Source organism: Mus caroli, unplaced genomic scaffold (assembly GCF_978045245.1).
Source record: "Mus caroli unplaced genomic scaffold, Mus_caroli_1 scaffold_6, whole genome shotgun sequence".
NCBI classification, from domain to species: Eukaryota; Metazoa; Chordata; class Mammalia; order Rodentia; family Muridae; genus Mus; species Mus caroli.
The window spans coordinates 3,799,378-3,822,612 of record NW_028227261.1 but is presented as its reverse complement, the minus strand read 5'-3'; the positions used below and the strand labels follow the sequence as shown (position 1 = coordinate 3,822,612).

The 23,235-nt window shown below is 53.7% G+C and overlaps 1 protein-coding gene across 2 annotated transcripts in view; it reads left to right on the top strand.

Moving 5' to 3' along the window:
- The window catches only part of Nphp4 (nephrocystin 4), an 85,032-nt gene that overhangs the window by 4,568 nt on the left and 57,229 nt on the right, over positions 1–23,235 (top strand). For both annotated transcript variants that reach the window (XM_021159368.3, XM_029476427.2), the window contains exons 2-7: positions 2,694–2,874; positions 6,891–7,043; positions 15,054–15,226; positions 16,658–16,722; positions 17,425–17,580; positions 21,984–22,114. In XM_021159368.3, coding sequence (XP_021015027.1) covers positions 2,731–2,874; positions 6,891–7,043; positions 15,054–15,226; positions 16,658–16,722; positions 17,425–17,580; positions 21,984–22,114 — 822 coding nt within the window. In that variant the 5' untranslated portion in view covers positions 2,694–2,730. The remainder of the gene's footprint in view (positions 1–2,693; positions 2,875–6,890; positions 7,044–15,053; positions 15,227–16,657; positions 16,723–17,424; positions 17,581–21,983; positions 22,115–23,235) is intronic.

The following is a 23,235-nucleotide window of genomic DNA, read 5'->3' as shown; positions in this document are numbered from 1 at the left end:
ACTAGTTAATTTTAAAGTGGCTCGAGTAAACCTGATTATGGGATAATACCAACGCCCCCCCAAACCAAAACCAAAACAAAACAAAACAAAAACAAAAACAAAACAAAACACAAAAAACCCTTTGAAATGGCTTTGTGCTTATGGCAATGTTTTCACGGGCTTAGCAAAAGACTGTTCTGCGAGCTTCTCTGTGCCTCCTCCTTCGTCTGCTGTCTTGCTTGGTAGAAGCCTTTGTGGGAAATCCAGGCCCAGTGGGGAAGAGGAGGGCCCAATGGTGGGTGTTCTCGGATGGTACCCTCCCATCGCTAGCAGAAATTGTTTTTGTTTTGAGACAGGGTGGCTAGCCTAGACTGGCCGTAGACCAGGCTGGCCTTGAACTTACCCTAATCCTCCTGCTGTCTCCCCGCTGCTGGTATTACAGGTGTGTGTGTAGCTCTTGTCTAGTTCACACGGTGCAGGGTGTGTGCACACTAGGCAAGCGCTGTATGGGCGTTTTCTCGCAGTTTGTTTTACAGTGGAGTCTGTCCACCGATAGGCTGACTAAGTGCCAGCTCTCGCCTCAGGGTTTGGAACTGTTGCGGTCACTGGGTATTGGCCACTTGGACTGTTTGGGTGCATGAGTTTCACAGGCTGTCCGTGAATTTATGGATATAAGCGTACACCCCTGTCCATCCTGTCCTGTGGCTGTGGAATCCATCCTGTCCTGTTCACAGGGAAGGTCCTGAAGTAGGACCCAGTCAGGTTGGAGGTGGGGGACACAGATGTCTCCAACTCAGATCTGCCCACAGCCCTACAACAGCCCATGTACCACAATTTGGACAGCTCTGATCTGGGCTGTCGCTTGGGTCTACATAGATGTCCCAGAATAGAGCAGAGCTGGCCCTACCCCTCTCTGGCTGCAGCACTTGGGAGAGCAGCCCTCACCCGAGCAGCACAGTAGAGCTAGATGCAGTGGACTCCACTCAGCCACCCAGAGCGTGGGCGAGCTGGTCCCACCCCCTCACCGTCAAAGTGCAGGTGAGCTGGCAAACGTGAAGGGGCAGGTCCTGCAGAACCAAAGCTGCAGGACCTCAGTGACCGGGGCGACAACAGGACATCCGAGAGGAGCCCCAGTGAGGATCCAGTATCGACAGTGTGGCAGAAGCCAGCGGTCTCAAGCTGGACCAGTGACTCACTGCAAAGTGCAAGTGAAGCCGTTTGGATATAAGGATATATCATGGGACACAACTGGCACAGCTTCTATAGGGAGCCTGCAAGGGTGGAGGACAGAGCTGGGGAGATGGGGAGACTAAGTGGGATTGGGGTACATGATATGAAATTCACAAAGGAGCAATAAAAAAGTAAAAAAAGAAAAAAGAAAGAAAGGAAAGGAAAAAGAAAGAAAACTCTTTAGTTTTACTTTTTCATCAAAGTGACTGGGTCACTTTGTTGTGTTTGAGAAGGTGTCAGCTGAAGCCCGGGCTGCCTCAGACATTCCTTCACTGAATGGGAAAGCGGGCTGGTCAGGGTGGGCAGTCACCGTAGCAGGCTTTCCCCTGGGATGCATGGTGGCTCATGGCTTGCAGCAGATGTGGAAGCGCTTTACCCCGAGTTTCTCATCACAGGCTCGTCTCGTGTACCCAGCGGTCCAGATGAATAGCGTCCCTGCCTCTGCCAAGAACCTTCCCTGCTATTTCCACCGTGTAGTGACAGACTTGACAGGGACCCACAGAGCTTTCAAGGCTGCTCACTGTGGACTGTGTCCCACCAACACAGATGTCACCAGGATGGAAATGCTGAAAGCAGTGGAGGTGTTAGGGAATAGCCACTGTGTTATGGAATGGCCACCGTGTTAGGGGACAGCTATCGTGTTAGGGAATGGCCACCGTATTAGGGATCGACCACTGTGTTAGGGAATGGCCACTGTGTTAGGGATCGACCACTGTGTTAGGGAATGGCCACTGTGTTAGGGATCGACCACTGTGTTATGGAACAGCCACTCTTAACAGGCTGCACCCATAGCTCCTTTCCCACTTGGCATCCCGGCTCCTAGAATTTGCCCCTCATCACCATCTATCAGCTGAAGCAGCTCAGGATGGTGGTGACCCTGTCTGGCTGGACAGGGTTAAGTGACATCTCATGGCTAAAGTCACAGGAAGCTGGTGATGCTGACTCTTGGCAAGAAGAGACCTTGCCACACAGCCCAGCCCTCCCGGGTGACTGGCCGCAGGGCTCCAGCAGCGACATCCGGAGTCAGTCATCCTGTGGCTGCTTCTTTGTTTTGTTTCTATGTGTGTCTCAAGGTGACTGCTCCCAGGTTGCCTTGGGCAGTGCCTGCTCCCAGTCTCACATTTCCCTCAGTGTAGACCAGCAGAGGCTGAGGTTGGTCTCTCAGTCCCAGGAGCTCAAACCCACTAAAGGTTTTAGGAATTGGGTTTCACCTGCCACCCACCCCTGGCTTTGCACAGCCGTTTGAAGGAGCCCCACCTGTCTTCATTCTTAAACCAGCCTCTGACCCCAGGGTGGTTGTGCCTGACTGGCCTTTTTCCTTGGCAGCATCACTTCAGGTCAGCAACGCCGCAGCCAGCTGCACCGGGGCTTGCAGGACTGGGTTGCCAAGGGTGGGTTTCTGGGATTGGGGGTCCCCTCCCCTGGAAAACTTTCAGAGTCAGGTGAGCACTGGGCTGACAACTCTTGCCTTCATTTCACCACAGATGGTGCCGGGAGTCGTGGAGGCCCACGTGAGGTTGGATGGGCAGCATGGATGACTGGCACAGAGCCTTCACCCAGAACACACTGGTCCCTCCCCACCCACAGAGAGCACGGCAGCTTGGGAAGGAGTCCACAGCATTCCAGTGCATCCTGAAGTGGCTTGACGGGCCACTCATTAAGCAGGTAATGGGATTTCCTTTGACTGTCAAACGCTGTCGTGGAAAAGAGGCTTCTAACATTGATTTCCACTTATCTCCCTGAGTCTCACTGCTGTACCTGTTAGTTACCTTAGGCTTGGCGGTACTCTGGAGACAGAGAACCTGGGGTTCGGCCACTTGGTCAGCACCTGGGCCTTGCGTCAGCATTTCCACCCACAGTACTACAGTGTAGACTCACAGGTGGTGATTCTGGGTTGTTCTGAGCTGATGTGTAGGAGGATGCTCCGTGTGGCCTTCCTTTACTGTTCTCTGGGTATCTTAGCAGCTTTGTCCATGGGCTGTGGGAAGCCCTTGTGCTTGGACGTCACCAGACGTTTGAATTCCAAGACCTCCGCCTACATCTCTGCACCCAGGAGGCCTGTGTGAGCTAGTGAGACTGTGCAGCCACTCAAAGAGCATTCATGTGGACCGTGTCCTTCTGAAGCCCACTGGCCTGCAGGGATGTCCAGTAGGAGCCAGCCCTGCCAGTGGGCGTGCGGTGTTTCTTACAGACATTGGTTGACAGGCCCGCTGTCTGCCACCGATGTTGTAGGATTCATGCACATTCAGTTACCAGCTGTCAGCTGTGTGCAGTGACAAGCCCTCGGATCGATGTCCCCTGGGGTTTGTTAGAGCTTAGGGACCAAGATTTGCTGTGCCTTAGCTGCACCTCTTAGCTGGTCATGTGGAGGACTCACCCTCAGCCCTGTGAGGAGGGGGCTGCAGGACCACCCCCCATTTCACAGAAGCTGACAGAACCTGCAAGAGGCAAGCCAGCTGCTGGGGGCCACTTAGTTCCCCGGACTGCTGCCTCCTATCTGGGAGATCATGAGGCCACTGGCAGCCTTTTTTCTCCTACAGACTTCATGAGACAGGTCCTCTCTCCACAAAATGTCCTTTCTCAGATGCCACCAGGATTGTCTGCCTTTTGTACAACCCTGCACAAATTCTAAACAATATAATAAATATACCTACATGTATTTTATTATTTATATATTATTCCCAAGGATTTACTAATTCTGTGTGAGTGTCTGTATGAGGTTATGTGCATCATTTGTGTACAGTGCTGTGGAGGCAAGCTGAGGGGTCACATCTCCTGGAAGTGGAGTAACGGGCACTTGGGAGGCACCTTCTGTGGGTGCTGGGCCTCTGAGAGCAGCAAGCGCACTTAACCACTGAGCTGTCTCTGGCTTCTGTTGTTATTGTTGTTGTTGTTGTTATTGAGACAGGATCTCACTGTGTGGCCCTGAGTGGCCTCTTAGTGAACCTGATCTCTTGCTTCAGGTTTGTGAATGTTGAGACACAGGTGCATGCCGCGCACACACACACACACACACACACACACACACACACACACACACACCACATACACTACACACATACACATACACCACACACACACCACATACTACACACATGCACACACACACACACACACACACACACACACACACACACCTGGCTCATTTTATTCCTCTAAATGTAAATGATTACGCACACTCACATGCACACACATGCACACACATGCACACAAACATACATGTAACCATGCATACACATATACACATGTACACATATTCTCTCATACACACATATACACACACACATTTGTTCTGTTCCTTGCTTAAAAATGATTTTAGGAACATGTCGTAAAGATTATCCATATTACATGAGGAACTTTTTTACTTTGAAACAGAGTATCACCATGTAGCCCCAGCTGGCCTGTTACTTACTCTGTAGACCAGGCTGGCCATGAACACCCAGAGATCTGCCTGAGTCTGGCTCCCAAATGTTGGGATGTAAGGTGTATGCCACTGTGCCGGGTTCCCATTCCTTTTTGAGACAAGGCATTACTTTGTAGCCCAGGCTAGCCTAAGACTTAAGGTCCTCCTGCCTCAACCCCTTGAGTAGTAAGTTTGAGGGATTATAGATTTAAGCCATCATGCCTGTTTTTACATTGTTTTTAATATATGTATATGTGCATAGAACAATTCCTGTGGATGGAATTCCTGATTCAAAGTCACGTCAGAAGTTATCATTTAAGGTAACACCAGGCGTTGTTTATAGTAGTGGATTAGACGTAAGGACGTGGGTAAGATGGAAGCTGGCAGGAGAAGGTAAACTATGTCTGCATAGGGAAGAGTGCGCCCACGCAGGTTAGTGTCTCAGAGCTCAGGGTTCAGGGAAGATGAGGGGCAGGTCACACACATGATTACAAGGGACACTGCCGTTCCCATGGCTGAGTGCAGGTTCGTCAGCATCCCAGCCACCCCTGAGACAAGGCACTGTCATGTAGCCCAGGCCACCGGCACCGATCCTGAATTGTCCCCTTCCCACCAGCTAGTGACTTGCCCTGTGGCTTTTCCTGCCCGGATGGAAGCACTGCTCTCTGTCTACCCATTTCCAGCTCTTGTCCCCTTCCCGTGACAGTTCTTCAGATCCCAGACCGGATCGCCATTTCAGCTGAGGCGAGTGAGTGGGTGCTGGCCTTTCTTCCCCTGGCTGCTCTCTCTGGCGGACCATGAACATAGCCTGTCCTGGGGCACCACAAGGCCTGCAAGCTCTGCTCTTGTGTGCACTTCAGCTCCTGATCCTGCCTCTCCTCGCTTGGCCTGCTGCCGTTCCACAGGCCCCATGGTGTAGACCGCTCCTAGGATTTGGCTGCGGACAGGAGGTGACGACCATTGAAAGGCTTATCAGCCGCTGCTGAGAGTGGGCAGACCCTGGCATGGAGGTCCATGCTGGGCCCCAGGGAGGCAAAGTGTCCCAGGGAAGGGTTGGGTGGTTTTTGTAGGCAGTGATGGGCCGGGCAGGCTGAGCGGCTGAGGACTAGCCCGGCGATCCTAGTGGTAGAGAGGTTGTCTGGTTTTCTGGGTCTTGGTTCTGGGATGGTGAGGTTCTGTGTGAGACCGGAGAAGAGCATTCAGGGGAGGTCAGAGTCCTGTTCCGTTGGGTTTGCCCATTAGAGTCAATCTCATAGGTGAGACAGTGGCCAGCCCTGAGAATCTGCCTGTATGCGAGGATCTCTCTTGTCAGGGAGTCTCCAGATGCCAGAGGTTCAGTGATACGCAAAATGAGAAAACAGTAATTTAGGGACAAATAGAATACTCCTCTCTAGTCCTGGGAAGCTTGGCTCTCTTGCCTCAGGGCCTGCTGTCATGCTGCACCCTCTCCCTGGCTCCCTGTCCCCGGGTCCCCATGTCCTCATGGTCTGTTTTCCTTCCCAGAAACCCTTAGGTACGTTCTTTCTTTGCTCTTGTGTCATTGGACCTAGAACTGCACCTGGCACAGACTAGAAGCAGAGGGGGCGGCAAGGGAAGGTTTGTTGAATGAATGAAGGAGAGAAGGCACAGGTCACTCACCTAAGAACTGGACGTTAACAACACGGGCTGTGGGAGAGGCTTTGCTTCCGGGCTGGTAGACATAGTCTCTCCCACGTGAGAGGATTGATTTTCATGTACTAATACCCCAGAATAATTCTGATTGGCTGACTTAATTCCTGCTCGGGACAGACTTAAGCTGGCTGCACGAGATGAAGAAGTCCATCCCGAAAGGCTTATTAAGCCAGAGCAGGTTCATTAAGCAACAACAGATCAACAGCAGCAGCAACAGCAGCTTCACGCGTGGTTGAGTCCGGGGTCTCCTGTGAGATAGCCTCGGCTCAGACCCTCCATCTCTTGGTTCCATCTGCTAATGGGATGGCTGTCAGTCAGCCCCAGGCCAGTGTCTGCCAGACACAACCTGCCTCTGGTGGCCTTTGGCTGTGTGTTAAGTTTATATCATCTGAGGGCATTTCAGCGTTCTGATTGGCCAGGGCAGGTGAGCGCCATCATTTATATCTCCTCCCAGACCAGTTGCTGTGGAGAGAGGTTATTGTCACAAGGAAGTTGAGTTGCCAGTAGCTGAATGTGGGGTAGATTCCGAGGGCCCAGTGTCCTCCAGAGGGTCCTCGTAGTGGCTCTGGGGTGGCTCTTCAGGGCTCCTTCTCTGGTGTCCCCTTAGGGAATCCTAGACATGCTGTCGGAGCTTGAATGCCATCTGCGAGTGACCCTCTTCGATGTCACCTACAAACATTTCTTTGGGAGGACGTGGAAAACCACAGTGAGGCCCACCAATCAACCCTCTAAGCAGCCACCTAGGATCACCTTCAATGAGGTAGGTGGTTCTGTCAGCCCAGCCCAGGCAGCGGGGCCTTGGCACACACATCTTAGGCACGGCCTCGACCAGCAGGTCTGCTGTCGCCACGCTTGTCTTAGTAGTGGGACACTCCATTTCCAAACCGTCTCTTACGTGGAAGCCAGATATACAGCCAAGTGAACGTGCTTAACGTGATTTGCAGGGATGTGGGACTTGGGTCCCCTGTCTTCAGGGAGCCTCTGGGGTCTTGGAGTAGTGAAGTTAATGATGTCATCTGATGTCGTGTCAGCACTCATTTCCATAATGAAAATACCCCGGGGAATAACAGCAAAAAGGTTCGCAGATGTGGCTCTGCTGACTGGTTCAGTGGTGAGGCAGAGTGTCGCATCATGGCAGGGGCGTGTGGCGACACCTCTCCTCTTACGGCGAAAAGGAGGTGGAGAGAGAGAACTCCTATCCTCGTGGGCTTACCCTCCCTGTCCTTTTTCCATCCGGACTTTTTAGTCTGTGGGACAGCATCACCCGCATCCCAAGTGGAACATCTCACTGTAGCGAGTCCTGTTCTGACTCACCCAGGGCTGTGCCACACGTCTCTCACGCGATGAGGATGGCAGTCAAGAGCGACTGGCACAGGTGGTGGAACTAAGACTCAGGAAAATGGCTGCCCACATGGAAGGCAGCAGAGTGTGGACTCCGACCGATGCCTCTGCCCCCAGGCTTGGCAGTAGCATGGCACCGATTGGGTCCATGTTCCCCAGGGAGCCTCTTGGCTGCCTTTAGCTCAGGCTAGTTCCCAGGTAGGTGCCTGGTGCCGGGGAGAGAACGTCTCCATCCCATTGACAGTGGGAGCAGGACACAGGCTGTGGTCTGTGAATGTCCTCAGAAGAGGGAGAAGGATTGGGAGCCTGCTTCAGGCAGGGCTGTGGAGCACGGCCCATGAGAGGCCAGGGCTGACGGGATGAGAAGGAATCGGGCACCAGGATGAACAGCTAGTGCGTGAGGGGGAGTGGGAGTGGGAGTGGGAGGGGGCTGCTGTGGTGGTGGGGAGCTGTGTCCTGCAGGCCTTCTCAGTGACACTGGGCTCTTTAAGAGTTGAAGAGGCCACAGAGGCCTTTCCCATGCTGCCTGCTGTTTCATGTGACCTTCAGGGGACAGCGAGGAGGACTCTGCCCAGGTTTGACTCTGCAGGTGACAGTCGCTGATGACTCTGAGCCGTTTCCTCTCTAGCAGGCGAAATGACTGAGGACGAGGAACCCTGGTTTTGTGACAGTCGGTACCGTGGTTGATGGTGGAGGTGACCATGGTGCTTTTGAGTTGCTGTTCTGGTCACTTACTCCCCAGGGCTCCTTTCTGCCACGGCTGCTCCCGTCGTCGCCAGGGTGAGCCTCAGTCTGGCCGTGAACGTGGTGCTCTCTGACCTTGGCCATCACCCAGCTGTATGGTTTTGTGCGCCTTGGCATGGCTCATCCTGAGGCTGCCCAGAATAACACTGGTAGCTATGGCCTTAGGGATCAGAAGATTAAAGTCTTGGCAAAATCTGTGTCTCGGGAACTGCGGTGCTGATCTGTCTGACATGATGTTATCCAGCGCTTGAAAGGTCTGCCAGGCCAGCGTGTCAGCGACGGTAGAGTCCCTGTTGTAAATCTCATCATGGCTCCGTGTGACCCCACGAGACGTGACCCCACGAGGGCCGTCTCAGCTTGGGCAGTGTGTGGCCTGGCGCCTTCGGCAGGGCGGGTAAAGGAGGTTTTCCCTCTGTCTCTTGGTGGTGTTACAGCAGGTGGGGGATGGTGCAGCCCCCTGCCGCCCTTGGCAGCAGCCCTGGAGGCACGGGTGGGCTGTTTTGATTTTCTCTTTCTCTCATGTGTAGGGGCCCGGGGAAACCTTGTGTTGTGACAAGTGTCGGTGATAAATGGTGCTGGTGGCCATGATGACACACCTTCTGTGGGGAGGGTGGCTGAGGTCTAGGTGTGGCTTCAGAACACACATTCATCTCATCCTTCTCCTCTGTGGAGGGCAGCAATCCTGAGTCCTCGTTTTAAAGGGGAGGAAGCGGATGCAGGGAGAGAGGAGCCTTTCCCTGTGGCCACCAGGATGCGCAGCCCTTGGCCTCGAGGTGTTTGTGGTGCACCTGTGCATCCCTGTGCTCTAGGCCAGCAACCTTCTCTGTCTGAGCCAGACAGAGACACTTGGTCTCTGGAGTGCCTGACACACCCCTCCCCCTCCCTCCTGTCCCCTTGCTTAGCTCTGTATTTAGAGATGGGTTGGATGAGCCCTACTGCGCGTGTGTTCCCTACTGCACGCGTGTTCCCCTGCCCACTGGCAATCCTGACTTAGACCTGCAGGGTCTGTTCGGAAGCAGGGGTGGGGGTGGGGGTGGGTTTCCATTGACAGTCTTGGGGGTGACAGGGGTGATCCCTGTAGAATACCCAGTAGTTCTCAGGACCGATACTGCTTCTGTCCTTGACTGGATGTGACATTGTGTCACCCTGGTCTTCAGTTGTCCCAGAAACTCAGAGACACTTAGACTTCACTGCCCCCTGGTGGCCAGGCGCCATTCTGAACCCGGCACACCTTTGCCTAGGAAAACGGAGGTCCAGGCTCAGGTTAGCCATGCTGGCGGGAGCCACAAGCTCAGCCAGGCAGCAGCAGCCTTGATTTGTCTTGAGTTTCGGCTGTGTGTTGGGAGGGAAGGAAGAGAACGTGGTTCTGAAATGGAGAGCGTGCTGCCTCAGTTTGGGCTTGCGGTGAAGCCTCAGCTTTCTCTCTCAGCTTGCTGCTCTGCTCACTGCAAGCAGCAGAGGCCAGTGGTGGCGCAGCCGTGAAGCTGGTCTCTTCATGCCAGCCAGCTTCCTGCCGTCTCCTGACACAGAGATTGTGGTTCAGTCAAGTGAAGGGAAATTCCTTTTGCTCTGTGTGGTGTGTGTGTGTCTCCATGTGTTGTACGAGGTTGAAATGCTCTGGGTTGGTATTCGAATGCCGTGGTTGTGATCGCTGGCTGTCTAATAGCTCTGGACACACACACACACACAAAACTAAGATGTAGTTCACCTTTCAGAGGTGACTCGGAGGTGTGAGGTACTTTCCTGGGATCCCCATCAGCAGTGGTCTGGGCAGATCTGCTGTGAGGTTGGGAGCTGCCAGTAGCAGGGGCCTGTACTCGGGGCGATGGTGGCCGTATGGTCTCTGTGTGGGTAGAAGGCATGATGTATCAGACAGGCTCTGTATGTGACTAGCATGTGCTGAGGTGGTGGTGGGAGCTTGAGATGCCATCTGAGAACCTCAGTCAGTTCTACCCTCAGAAAAGGCAGCAGAGACGTGCCGCGCGCGGTCAACAGTGACTTTGCAGGCCTCTGGTCCTGGTCCCCTCCAGTCTGCTCTCCGAGACCGTCCCTGCTGGAGAGGAATCGCCTCTCACTTCTTTTTTAAAATAATTCATTCAACCTCCAGAAAATATATCTCAAAAAGTCATCCTGGCGGCCACAGTATAGCACATATGCACTCCACATTTCTTCTAAGGTGGACACGGCTCTCCTCAGCGTGTTCTCTTGGCTAACCATGGCTCTCCACAGGCAGCCCCACCTAGAGCAGGGGACTCTTTGCCTAGGTGCCGAGACAGTGGCGGGGTGACCCCCTGCCCTTCACAGAGATGTTTCCAGATCCAGCGCAGTGAGCATGGAGTCCTGATGGCTCTCACTCCTCAGAGTAACGGGAGCCGCCATGCATGAAAGGGTGCTGCCCCGAGAGCCCCGGGCAGCTAGTGAGGGACGTATGCACAGTTCTGAGAGAGCTGTTTCCACAGAGGGTGACCCCTGCTCAGCTTCTGATGTGTACCTGCGGGAGGAGCGCTGTTCCCCTCAGGTCAGACGTGCCCACTCCTAGGATGAGCCCCAGGCAGGGCCTGACAGAAGCAGTGTCTATTGGCTGTTGCCAAGGCCGGGTTTTACGGGAGCGAACCCCAGTCACAGGGGAACCGGGGTGGGGGTGGGGGTGGGGGTGGGGGAGCTTCTGTTCTGTGGTGTTCTGGGCTGATGGGGTTCAGACATCTGATTTTGTAAGTTAGCCAAGGAATTGCTGTCCTGCTGAAGTGAGGGCCAGCTTCGGGCCTAAGTGCTGGGTACGTTGTGGTCGGCACATGGGCCAAAGCCTGCGTCTCAGGACAGACACTCAACTCTGTGACCTTGAACTCATCTGCACATTATATGCAGAGATGTGCACCTTGAGGGTTAGCCGTGTGGTGTCCAGCAGGTGCCCAGGAAGCAGGAGGTGTTCACTGGGTCGGTGTCGTGTAAGCACCCACTGCACTCAGGAAGCAGGAGGCGTTTACTGGGTGGGTGTCGTGTGAGCACCCACTGCACTCAGGAAGCAGGAGGCGTTTACTGGGTGGGTGTTGTGTGAGCACCCACTGCACTCAGGAAGCAGGAGGTGTTCACTGGGTGGGTGTCGTGTAAGCACCCACTGCACTCAGGAAGCAGGAGGCGTTTACTGGGTGGGTGTCGTGTGAGCACCCACTGCACTCAGGAAGCAGGAGGCGTTCACTGGGTGGGTGTTGTGTGAGCACCCACTGCACTCAGGAAGCAGGAGGCGTTCACTGGGTGGGTGTCGTGTGAGCACCCACTGCACTCAGGAAGCAGGAGGCGTTTACTGGGTGGGTGTCGTGTGAGCACCCACTGCACTCAGGAAGCAGGAGGCGTTCACTGGGTGGGTGTTGTGTGAGCACCCACCGCTGTGTGAGCACCCACTGCACTCCAGACTGCATGGGAGCGGATCATGGAGAGATAAACTCCTGAGCAGCCTTCCAGCCAGGGTGCAATCTCACATTGTCTCCCTAGACCTGAGTCTCTCAGCCTTAGACCCGCTCCCGGTGGGGTCTGGGCCGTTCTCTGGTCTATGGTGAGGTGGTGTGGGCCCGACCATACCTTGTTATACCTTCCCTGTAGGGTAAGTGTCCAGCTTTGAAACTGAGCCTGCGAATGTCTTAGGGGAGAGTGGGATCCACAGAGTTGGCCCTGCTTGGGGTGGTCAGTGTTGATGGCCCCAGGCTTGGGGGAGGGAAGCTTCAGGAGGCGTTTGTGGATTGATCTCCTGAAGGTCTTACATTAAAGGCTTGTTGCTGTGCATGTATGGGGTGTGCCTGTGTGTGTGTGTGGTGTGTGTGTGTGTACATGTGTGTATGTGTGTGTACATGTGTGTGTGTATGTGTGTGTGTACGGTGTGTGTGTGTACATGTGTGTGTGGTGTGTGTGTACATGTGTGTGTACATGTGTGTGTGGTGTGTGTGTACATGTGTGTGTACATGTGTGTGTGTACGTGTGTGTACATGTGTGTGTACGTGTGTGTACATGTGTATGTGTGTACATGTGTGTGTACGTGTGTGTACGTGTGTGTGTGTATACATGTTTGTGTGTGTACATGTGTGTGTTCAGGCAGGTGTAAGTGGGGGTGAGGTGGGGGATTTCCTGCTCCACCTCTGTCTCCCCCTGATTCTCTGGTACTTGCACGTTTTTGACCAGGCTGGCCAGTCAGCAAGCTCCCCTGCCTCCACCATGCCCTGTGCCAGGCCCAGCCTTTGGTACAGGTGTGTTCCGCCACTCCCTGCTTGTTACCCAGATGCTGGGGGATTTGGAACCCAGGTCTTCCTCTGCACAGCAAGCATTTTTACACACCCAGCCACCACCCCAGCCGCTGCTAGTGGCTGATTTTGAACTACTTGTGTGCACAATGCTGGTTTAATTTTTCTCAGCTCTCTGCTGCTCTGGCGAGCGTAGGTAACAGGTCGGCTTGGCTGTCAGTAGGAGATGCCACGTACAGCATCTGAGAGACACATTGTCAGGGCTGTGTTCAGTCCTGTCACTGCCGGCAAGAAACGGAAACCCAGCCCCTAGGCAAGCAGTGTCTGCTTTTGAAGATGAAGGCATCAGGGCAGGGACACTGATGATTTATTAATCTGTTTACCCCGTCAGAGAGGAGCCTGGGCCAGCGCCTGTGACAGGGAGCTGTAGCCCAGTGGGGGTGAGAGCCGGCTCTTCTGTTGCCCGTGGCTTTCTTCACAGGGGATCGGATGGGTTTGACTCAGACTTTAATCATGCCGTCTTAGTTGACACGCAGCAGAGTTTCTTCTCAGAATGTATGGCTTCGTCGTGTTAATTGAATTGCCCCCGTTTGGAGGCTTGTTTTCGGGTGCCGCTCGGCTGAGTGCTGCCTGGGACTTCACCAGAGCCTTTTGCAAGCTGGGAAGCTGGGGCGGGCAGGGCAGCTCCAAGGCACAGGTGATCCAGAGCAGAGCAGAGCAGGCATTTGTGTGTCCATCCCCAGGAGGCCATCGCTTCCTCCACGGCCTCCGGTCCTCACTGCTTCTCGTTTTTTTGAGCAGTGCAAGCATCTTTCATGGCTGCCTGATCCAACCTTTATAAAGCCCGTGAGCCTTGAACTTGTGGAAGGCCGATACGTTTCCCAGCTTCCTCATGGCTTCTTTAGCATGGTTTCCGCACTGTAAGGACAATAAATGATGTTTGGAGAAGAACACGCGTAGGTTCTTATCACCCTGATGCGTCCTTCAGTGCGTTCTCCGTAGAGGATGGCTCTCTAACGAGAGATGCTGGGACCGTCGGGGTGGGAAGCCTCGTTTTTTTTCTTTCTTTTTTTTAAAGGCAGTTGTCTTGGTGGCAATGACAGGAGGGCCTGAGCAGCGTGACACCCGTGTCCTTGGTGTTTGTGGTATGCATATCCTGGGTCTTTGTGTGTCCTGGGTCTTTGTGTGTGCCGGGTGTTGGCGTGCCCCCACTGGCCCCATTGCTCAGGTGGAGTAGTTTCAAGGTGACCTCTAACCTTGGCAATTCCAACTGCTTCGCCTGAGAACTTAAATGCTTGTTTGCCTGCTGAGAGAGGAGGAGGGCAGTGTTCATGGCATCAGTATGCACAGGTGTAAATACACAGGTGAGGCTCTGACAGGCTAACGGCCCAGCAGGGCTCTGCCGACAGCGTGAGTCCGGGAACCCGAAGCATAACTCTGCCTCAGCCCAGCCACCTGTCAGCTCCAAGTGGTCATTATTTCATCATTTTGCAATAAAAGATAATAGAATAACGATTTATAGTTCGAGGCTGATGTGTTAATGCGTCCCTCTGTTATCCTCGCTGACAGTCTGTGATTACAGTAACCACTTTCTGGGTGACACCGTGGTAATGATGCCTTAATAGGAGTGTTAGCTGGAATTTCAATCACAACCCACTGGCCAACCTCTGCCCTGTCTGGCACTGTCTGCAGGGGGCATCTTTGTGCTCTGCTGGGGGCTAGACACCAGACACCAAAGGGTGTGTTGGAGGTGTATGGAAGCCAGCCCAATACGATTCCTCAGGGTGTGGGCATGAGCCCCCGAGGTTGGCAAGTCCAATCCTAGGTTCACCGCTGTTGCTTGTGGTTATGATGTGGTCAATTAGAACTGAAGGCACGTGTGTTGAACTGAACCAGGGGAGGAAGCCTGCATGCACATGTGCATGTGCCCTTGTGTGTGTGTGTAAGAGAGTGTGTGGTGTGCATATGCTTGGGCATGTTTGTATGTGTGTGCACGTATCTGTGTGGGTGTATACCCATGTACATGAGTGCATTTGACAGCTCTAAGTTGATATTTGGAGACTTGAACTCTTAGAAGCGTGTTGAACTGAACTAGGCAAGGATGATGGCCCTTTTATCTTACTCACTGAGGCAGACTTCCTCAATCAAACCCAGAGCTCACTGATATGGCCAGTTTGCTCCAGGGATCCTGACTATCTCTGCTTTCCAGGGCTGGAATTACAGGCAGCCTGTTATGCCCCCCTGACATTTGCATGGGTTTCTGGGGTATGAACTCTCCAGCTCTTGAGCCTGTACCCAGCCTGTGAAGGGTTTGTCACGGTGGTGTGCTCTCGTCCCTCACAAGGGCACTGGGTGGGGCCTGATGCTCGAGGTGTGCCCATGACAGGTTCTGTGGAGGAGGGCCCCTCTGCACCCCTCACTCTCACAAATTCAGTGGCCTCTGCTCTCTGTCACAGCCATTGTACTTCCACACGACCTTGAGCCACCCCAGCATCGTGGCTGTGGTAGAAGTGGTCACTGAAGGCAGGAAGAGGGACGGCACCCTGCAGCTGCTGTCCTGTGGGTTTGGAATTCTTCGCATCTTTGGCAATAAGCCAGAATCTCCCACCGCTGCAGCCCAGGACAAACGGTAAACAGTACTCTCTGTGTTTTCAACTCCTCCTCCTCCTCTCCCTCCTCCTCCTCCTCCTCCCCTTCCTCCTCTTCCTCTTTTTCTTTTCCTCCTCCTTCTCTCTCTTTTCAAAGATTTAGTTATTTTTATTTTATGTATATGGGTCTTTTGTGTGTAAATATGCCTGGTGCTAATTCTCCTTAGCCGAAGAATTGCTCTTTTCTGTAGTGTGAGAACTGGCTTCGGGTCTGAGCGTCAGGTTTAATGTGCCATGCACACAGGCTAAAGCCCCGATCTGTCACCTGCCTCTTTTGTGTGGGACTTTAGGCAGGCTACCTGTTCATCTGTGCAGGTGCCACCATTGGTGCAGGTGCCACACAGCTGCATGACACCATTTGTGCATGACATCTCGGGGTCACACCATCTGTGCAGGTGCCACCCTTGGTGCAGGTGTTACACAGCTGTGTGACACCATCTGTGCAGGTGCCACCATTGGTGCAGGTGCCACACAGCTGAATGACACCATTTGTGCATGACATCTCGGGGTCACACCATCTGTGCAGGTGCCACCCTTGGTGCAGGTGTTACACAGCTGTGTGACACTGGGGCAGCTGTGGTGACTGTGTGGTACTCATCATTCAGCAGGTGACAGCTGAGTGCCTGCTCCACACAAGGGTGTTTAGATGCTGGCTGCACAGAGATGCACTCTGGAAGTCTCCAGCCAGGGTTCTAGTTCACACTGCATCTCTAGATCCCCGTTTCTCAGAGTTGGAACCACTCATGTTTGGCTCACTCTTTGCTGTGGGGCCATCCTGTGCACTGTAGGATTCTTGGCAGCTCCCTGGCCTCCACCAGCACATGCCAGGAGGACCCTGCCCAGTGTCTTAACTAGATATCTCCCCCAGACATTGCAGACGTGTGCATGGAAATGCTGTTTGGTGAGAACCGTGCTCCAGTGATGCGTCTGGATATTGTTTTCCTGGCACTTCTCAGTCTCTTTCTGTTGCTTTCTAGCCTTAAAAATTAGTTTTATTATTCTCTCTCTCTCTGCACACATGTGCCTGACACATGTATTTAAGTGCCCTTAAGAGGCCAGAAGAGGGTGTCAGGTCCCTTGGAGCTGGAGTTAGAGGTGGTTGTGAGCCTCCCGTCATGGGTGCTGGGACTGAACCCGGCTTCTCTGGAAGAGCAGTGATGTTGTTAACTGCGGGGCACATTTTCTAGTTTCTTGCTCCTTGGGCTGTGGGCCTTTGGGGCATGCTTGTCAGATGCGGGGAGCTGGCACTGCCCTAGCCACCTCTGTCCCTGCAGCAGATGTGACTGGCCACATTTAGAAGGCTCTGGGAAGTGGGGTCCCAGGAGCTGTCCTGGGAGGTGGGCAGGGTCCTGGTGAGTGATGTATTCATGATATGTGTGAAGTTGACTTGGTTCCTGGGTTCTGTTTTTCAGGTTGAGGCTGTATCATGGCACCCCGAGAGCCCTCCTGCACCCACTTCTCCAGGATCCCATAGAACGTAAGAGACTGGACTGGTCTGGGCATGTGTCTCGAGCTCCTGACTTACTGTCCTGAGGGCTTCCCATGCAGCCTCGTCTGGTTGTTTCTTTCAATCTGAACTGTTCTGGCCCAGCAGGTTCTGCAGTGTTCTGGAGACCTGTGGGACAGGTTTGGCTTTGATTCTATAGTGGACAGAGGAGGAACCTGCCTCTGTCTCTGACGTGTATCTGCACATTCTTGGATGCACTTGGATGCACACATGTATATACGCATATCCTCCCACCTATCCACATACATGTACACTCTCATGCACGCAAACCCTCCCACCCACATGCATCTGTATATATATGCATGTGCACACACATGTGTGTGTACACACAATTCAAACAGAGCCAAAAGCCATGAAACAAGATTCTCTTGTTTCAGTTTCAACAGAGAGAGTGGCGTGTGGCTCGGTCCTTTTTGCCTCTGTTTATTCTTGTTTTTCTGAGACAAGGCTTCTGGGATGTGGCTGGGTCTAGCCTGGAACTCACATTCTTCTTGTATGTGATTCCCAGTGCTGAGAATACAGGTGTGTGCCACAAGCCTGACGTCACGTGTACTCTCCACCCGTAGGGAAACAAGCCGTGTACTCGTGACCTTTTCTCTTAAATTTCCCGGTTTTGGCTCTTTGACTGGGAATACGGTTGGTTTCAGTCCATGTCTGGTGTTCCTCCTCCAGAGAACAAGTTCATGAGGCTGATGGAGAACTGTAGCCTGCAGTACACCCTGAAGCCACACCCACCCCTGGAGCCTGCCTTCCACCTGCTCCCTGAGAACCTCCTGGTGTCTGGTTTCCAGCAGATCCCTGGCCTCCTTCCGCCTCATGGGGACACGGGTAAGCTGCCCGTGGATCTCACCACTGTGGATTTAAGTTAGCTCAGACTCCAGAGGACCTGGGCTCATTCTGATGGGTGAAATTGGCTGGGCTTCCCACAAGTCCCTTAGTCGTGTGGCCTGGCGTGCTGGGAGGGCAGGTCTTAGTGACATCTGTCACTCAGCCCCATTCTGAAGAGTGTCAGAGCCTCCAGCCTGCTCAAGGCCTTTCCTGGAGCAGTGCTATAACACCCGCACTTCCTGTCTCCAAGGCTGTGCCAGGAAAGCCACTATTGCTGCGTCTCACCCCTCCTGGGCTGTGGTACCAGTGACATTGTCAGCATTACTTCTTGGTTGTACTGAAACACATATAACATAACCGACCAGCGTAAGCATTTTAGGTGCGTTGCTCAGGGGCATGAAGCATCTTTATATTGTAAAGACCTGAAATTACGCCAACAACCGTTACTCAGTAAATTCGGGAAAGGCCACAAACCCTCCCTTTTATACGCGACCCTGCAGAGACAGCCACGCCAGTAGCTCTGTGATCCTGAGACTCTGGTCTCTTTATTGTGGAGTCTCTACAGTGCAGGAGAGAAGACTCAGCTGCCCTCCTTCCAGCCTTGCCCCTTGAAGGCTGGGGAACAACAGTTTGGTGGTAAAGACAAGCTTGATACCCAGGCATTCTGTTCCAGAGGCTGCAGTATCCCAGATAAGGCCCAGAGATGGCCGCTGCGCAGAGGTTCCCAAACCTGCCGCCCTCCTTAGTCTTCCAGGATCTATTCTAGAAGGTTCTGCCCTCTGCTGTGGTGGCTTCTGTACCTGGGATCATCTTCCTTGCCTCTGTGCCGAGCAGGGTCATGGCTGTGGTTATGGCACTGAGCCCTTGGTGGGTTGGCCATGGGTCCATACTTCCTGTCCAGCCCAGGCCCTTCCGGGAGTACTGGGCTCTGCCACCATGCCAGCTCCCTAGCAACTCTGCCTCATCTCCTGTGTTGTTGCCAGGTAAGGTTGGGTCTGTGGCACTTGGCCGATCCCTCCAAAGGAGCTGGCCATCATCCACCCTTGCGTAGTTGCGTTGCTTCGGCAGCATGTATTGAGGTCATGGAGTAGATTTGTTCTTAGGATGGGCTGCCGCCATAGCAAATGTGGGTCTGTCTTCTGTCATGCCCGTGTGTCACGAGGCTGTTGGCCTGCTCAGCTCTGAGAGGGTTCCTTGTCACCAGTGCATGCAGTGCGCTACCTGCTTTCAGGCTCTCTTCTGTATCAGTCGCTGGTTCAGTAAAATGAGCTTCCAGCCCTCAGCCCGTGGCTCACGGTACTTTTCCCAGCATTCCTGGTGTGCGCTGCACAGTGAAGGTTCCCAGGTAACAGGGAGCGGGAGACACCTGGATCCTTACCTCAGGACCTGGTCAAGACCACCAGCTGTTGGCACCTGATGGCACCTGTAGGTAGAGTGGCCTCTGGCGAGCCACCAGAAACGTATGATCCCTGTAATCTCCTCTGCCGAATGACAGTAGTCCTCTGGGATGGACTGTCGTGGAGAGTTAGGCCTGTCATCTTTGTCACGTGTGTGCATGTGTGTCCCTCCCAGGAGCAGGCGTGTGTTGACCATCCACAGTGGTTCCCTGGAGAGGTTAGCACAGGAGGACCTTCTGTGGGAACTGGGACCCACTCTGCTGTACTTATGTGCAGGGGATGCCGCTTGCCTCTTGCACAGCTAAAGAGGCGGAACTCCCGAGAGCAGGAGGAGCTAACCTGGGGCCACACGGAGACTCCATTCCGAGCTCGGTTCCTGAGCCCTCCCTTGTTTCAGTGACCCCCGCTAAGAAGTTCCTTCTCAGGTGGAGACTTTGGCCAGACCCCACCCGTCACCCCTGGGCTGGCTTGCTCTGGTGACTGGCCTTTGGGTGGTCTGGACCAGTGATGTGAGAGGCTCCTTCAGCAGCTGCAGCATCTCTGTTCAGCCTGTCACCAGGCTCTGTGCTGTTAAGCTCTGGCAGCTGGACCTCTGTTTCCTGTAGCTGGCCTGTCCCCTGCCCTCTGCCTGCCTGTGCTTCTGGACCCTGGAGTGTGACCCTCTCTCCCTGTCCCCAGCCTGTCTCCCTTGGAACCTGCTTGAGCTTGATTTCTCTTTGCTGTGGATCCTGGCTCGGTCTGCTGCTCTCCACTGTAGCTCTCCTGATTGTGCCAAAGCACGTGCAAGGCCAGGCAGGCTCCTTGTCTTTCGTTATCGTGCCTGGTTGTTGCACAGCCACTTGTCCCGTGGGATAGTGCCAGCCCACTGTCTGCCAGCGGCAGGGTCAGGGTAAGCCTGATGAGGGTGAAAGGGGTGCTCAGAGTCCCCCTCCTGCTCTGTGTAAGCAGATAATGCAGAGTCACGTGGTCGCCCTTAGCTGGGCAGTGGCTCGAGGCGCAGGAACATCTTTTCTGTCCAGTGGAAAGGGACAGAGGGTGCTGGGCATGGCCAGACCCTCTGAAGTGTCCAGTGCTGCCCGCGGCCCCTCAGGAAATGAAGGGGTGTCTTGAGTGCCCTGACACCCAGGAATCTGGTGGCCGGCTGACACTGTGAATGGCCATGATGGCATTAAAGATGCTGGTGGGGGCTGAGTACAGACGGAGTAAGTGTAAGGGTATGCATCTCCATCTGGCCTGCTCTTGGGATCAGCATCTGAGTGGCACACTGCTTGCCGGCGGGTACTGAGAAGAGTGCCTTCCTGGCAGAGGTACTGAGGTTGCTCTGAGCCCAATTCCCTGCCTGTACCTCTGTGAACACAATTAATTAATTTGTAGAACACAGTAGCAGCTTAGCAGAGTGGAGAGTAGGCAGTCTGGAGAGAGAGAGAGAGAGAGAAGAGAGAGAGAGAGAGCTGTTCTGTCTCTTCTGTGTTCTTCATTTCCCATTCCAGCTCCCTTCATTTGCTTGCTCTCCCATATTATCATCTGATCCCAGTGCTGGATGTACCCCAGGGACCTCTGTGTGCACCACAGGGGCCCCGTGGCCACTTGCCTCAGCTTCCTAGGAGCTTTATCAGAAGCAGAGCCACACAGAAGCTTTTTTGTCTCTGTTGTCAGGGCAGCAGGGTCCTAGGGCTAGGGTACTACCTCCCTGCTCAGTGGACCTGTTGAGTGCACTGATTTGCGCCCCTGTCCTCTGGCTGCAGTACAAGGAGGTCCCCAAGTCAGAATGGCATCAGATGTTCTCCCAGACATTACTGGGATTCAGCTTAGCTGTAGTGTTCACCTGCACAGACAGACATTGGGTTTGATCTCCATGAAAGCATGCAGGCACACACATGTGCAGATATATGCACATGTGTCTACACATGCAGCGTACCCATGTGCACACACGCACACGACTGCATCTTCATCTCCACAGTCCCTCATCAGGCACACACATGTTGCTGTGAGGCAGCATGCCCCCATCTCTGAAATCCTCGGTGAAGCAGAGAAGGAAGCTTGCTCCACACCACTGACCCTCCAGCAGGAGGCCATGGAGCTCTTCTGATGGCCTCATCAGCACCAAGGGTTAGCTTAGCTCTTCCCACCTCTCCTCTCCATCTGCCCCTCCTGCTTTGCTTCCTCCTCCCTCTTCCTTCGCTCTGTTCCTTCCAACAGGAGGGAGTCTAGGCTGGCCTTAGCCTTCTGCCTCAGCCTTCTGTATGGGATACTCCACCACACCCAGTCAGCTGTCCTTTTATCTTTGAAATTGGCCTCTATGACCCTTAAGTCCATATGTCTAAATGTCTAAGTAATCACAGAAAGTATAGGAAGAGGCAGAGACAGGAGCAGGTTGGAGGTGGGGCAGTGGTAAAGCACAGGTTCCATGGGGTTATGGGAAAGGGTTGGCTTTTTCCGGGCTCCTGAGGAAGACCTCCCTAGCATACCCAGATCCTGTCCTCAGCGTAGACACCGAGCACAGTCCCCAGGACCACCTTCCTCCTGTCTGTCTCCAGGCAGCACCCAGGTGCTTCTGGGTCTAGGCAGAGGGATGTCTTATGGTGCCAGTTGGTGTGATTCTTCCTGTGTCTATACCATGTGCATCCCATTCCTGCGTGCACCTGTCACACGGGTCAGGGTAAGACAGTAGTGTGAGAAATAAAACAGCTGGCTGCGGTCCTGCAGATGATGCCAGGGATAGAATGGCTGTAGCAGGGCAGGACAGTTGGAGCAGTGTGGGGCAGCCATAGCAGGGACAGAAGCTAGAGCAGGGTGGCCCTTTCTGCCTGGCAGATGCTGGATCAGTTAGGGGTTCTGCTCTGCCCACCTTGCCCTGCAGAGGTTCTGCTGTGCTGTGTGAGCAGTGAGCAGATCTCTTACCTTTAAGTCCCAACTATATACGGTGCCTAAGACTGGTAGGAACATGGCCTGTGTCCTCTTCTGCTTGCTCTCTTGAGGACAACATGAACCCTCTTCCCTTTCCAGGTGATGCCCTGCGGAAGCCTCGCTTCCAGAAGCCTACCACATGGCACTTAGATGACCTCTTCTTCACCCTGTACCCTTCCCTGGAGAAGTTTGAGGAGGAACTTGTGCAGCTGCTCATCAGCGACCGGGAGGTATCTCATGTCTCACCCTGCTGTAGTTTAACCTGAACAGAGAGGGTGCGGCTGGCGGCAGGCTGGGATAGCCAGCATCTGCTGTTGCTAGATATGGCAGCACGTCCTGTGAGATGTGGTTCTACCTTTGCCTTTTTTTTTTTTAATGACCGAGGAAGGCATTTCTTTCCCTTTATCTAGATTGCCAGCTAAAGTGGGTTTAGGAGGGGCCATTTTCCCCAGGCCACGCCCTGAGCAGGAGGCCTCCAGTCCCTTAAAGGTGCTGACAACCTGTAACATTGATGCTAATTTGTGTAGATTGTGAAATAGTTTTCATTTAAAAGTAAATTACCTCCCCAAATGGGAAACATACAATACTCTGCAGCTACCAAGGATCTTTGAGGCCAGGGGGCTTATTTGAGGAGTTGATTGGAGGCTCTGAGCTCTCCTGAGACACTCTGAGCTCTGCCTGTGTAGACATAGCCCTGTAAATTTGCCCCCAACCCTCTGTCAGAGGCAATCCTGTCTGTTGATTCAGAAAACATGGGTTTGTTCAGGTACTTGGGTGAAGGGTTTGGGGGATCACCTTGGGCAGGGGCATTGAAGTGGCTGTCATGAGGGCAGTGCACAGAGCTCACATGTTGGCTACACTCAGGGTGGGGGGTTCACCCGCACACAGGATGCCCTGTGGTGGTTCTTCTCCAGTCCCATCTCATTACTGACCTATCTGCTCCATCCTCTGACATTGGGTCCTGTCAGATGTTCAGTGCAGCTGGTCAGTGCCTCAGAAATACCTCTGCAGGTGGGGACTCCTGTTTGCCCTCTTTTCTGAGTCGCTGTCCTAACTGTCCCACATCTGGTCAGAGCACAGCCTGCCAAGTCCAGCAGCATGAAACCCTTGTGCACCAATTTGTTCTGCTTGGGCCCGCATGGCCTCTTCCTGTTTTTTTGACTGGCAGCCACATGGAAAATCCCTCCTGCTGGGAGAATCGCTGTCCCTGTCCATTCTCTGAGCATAAAGAATGGGTTACCAGCAGTTGATTGGTCAGACCTCTCCTTATCCCCTCTGAGGACCATGGCGAGTCTTTGCTCTTGACCCTTGAAACAGAAGAAAGCACTTTTCATTCCAGGACAGGCTGGTG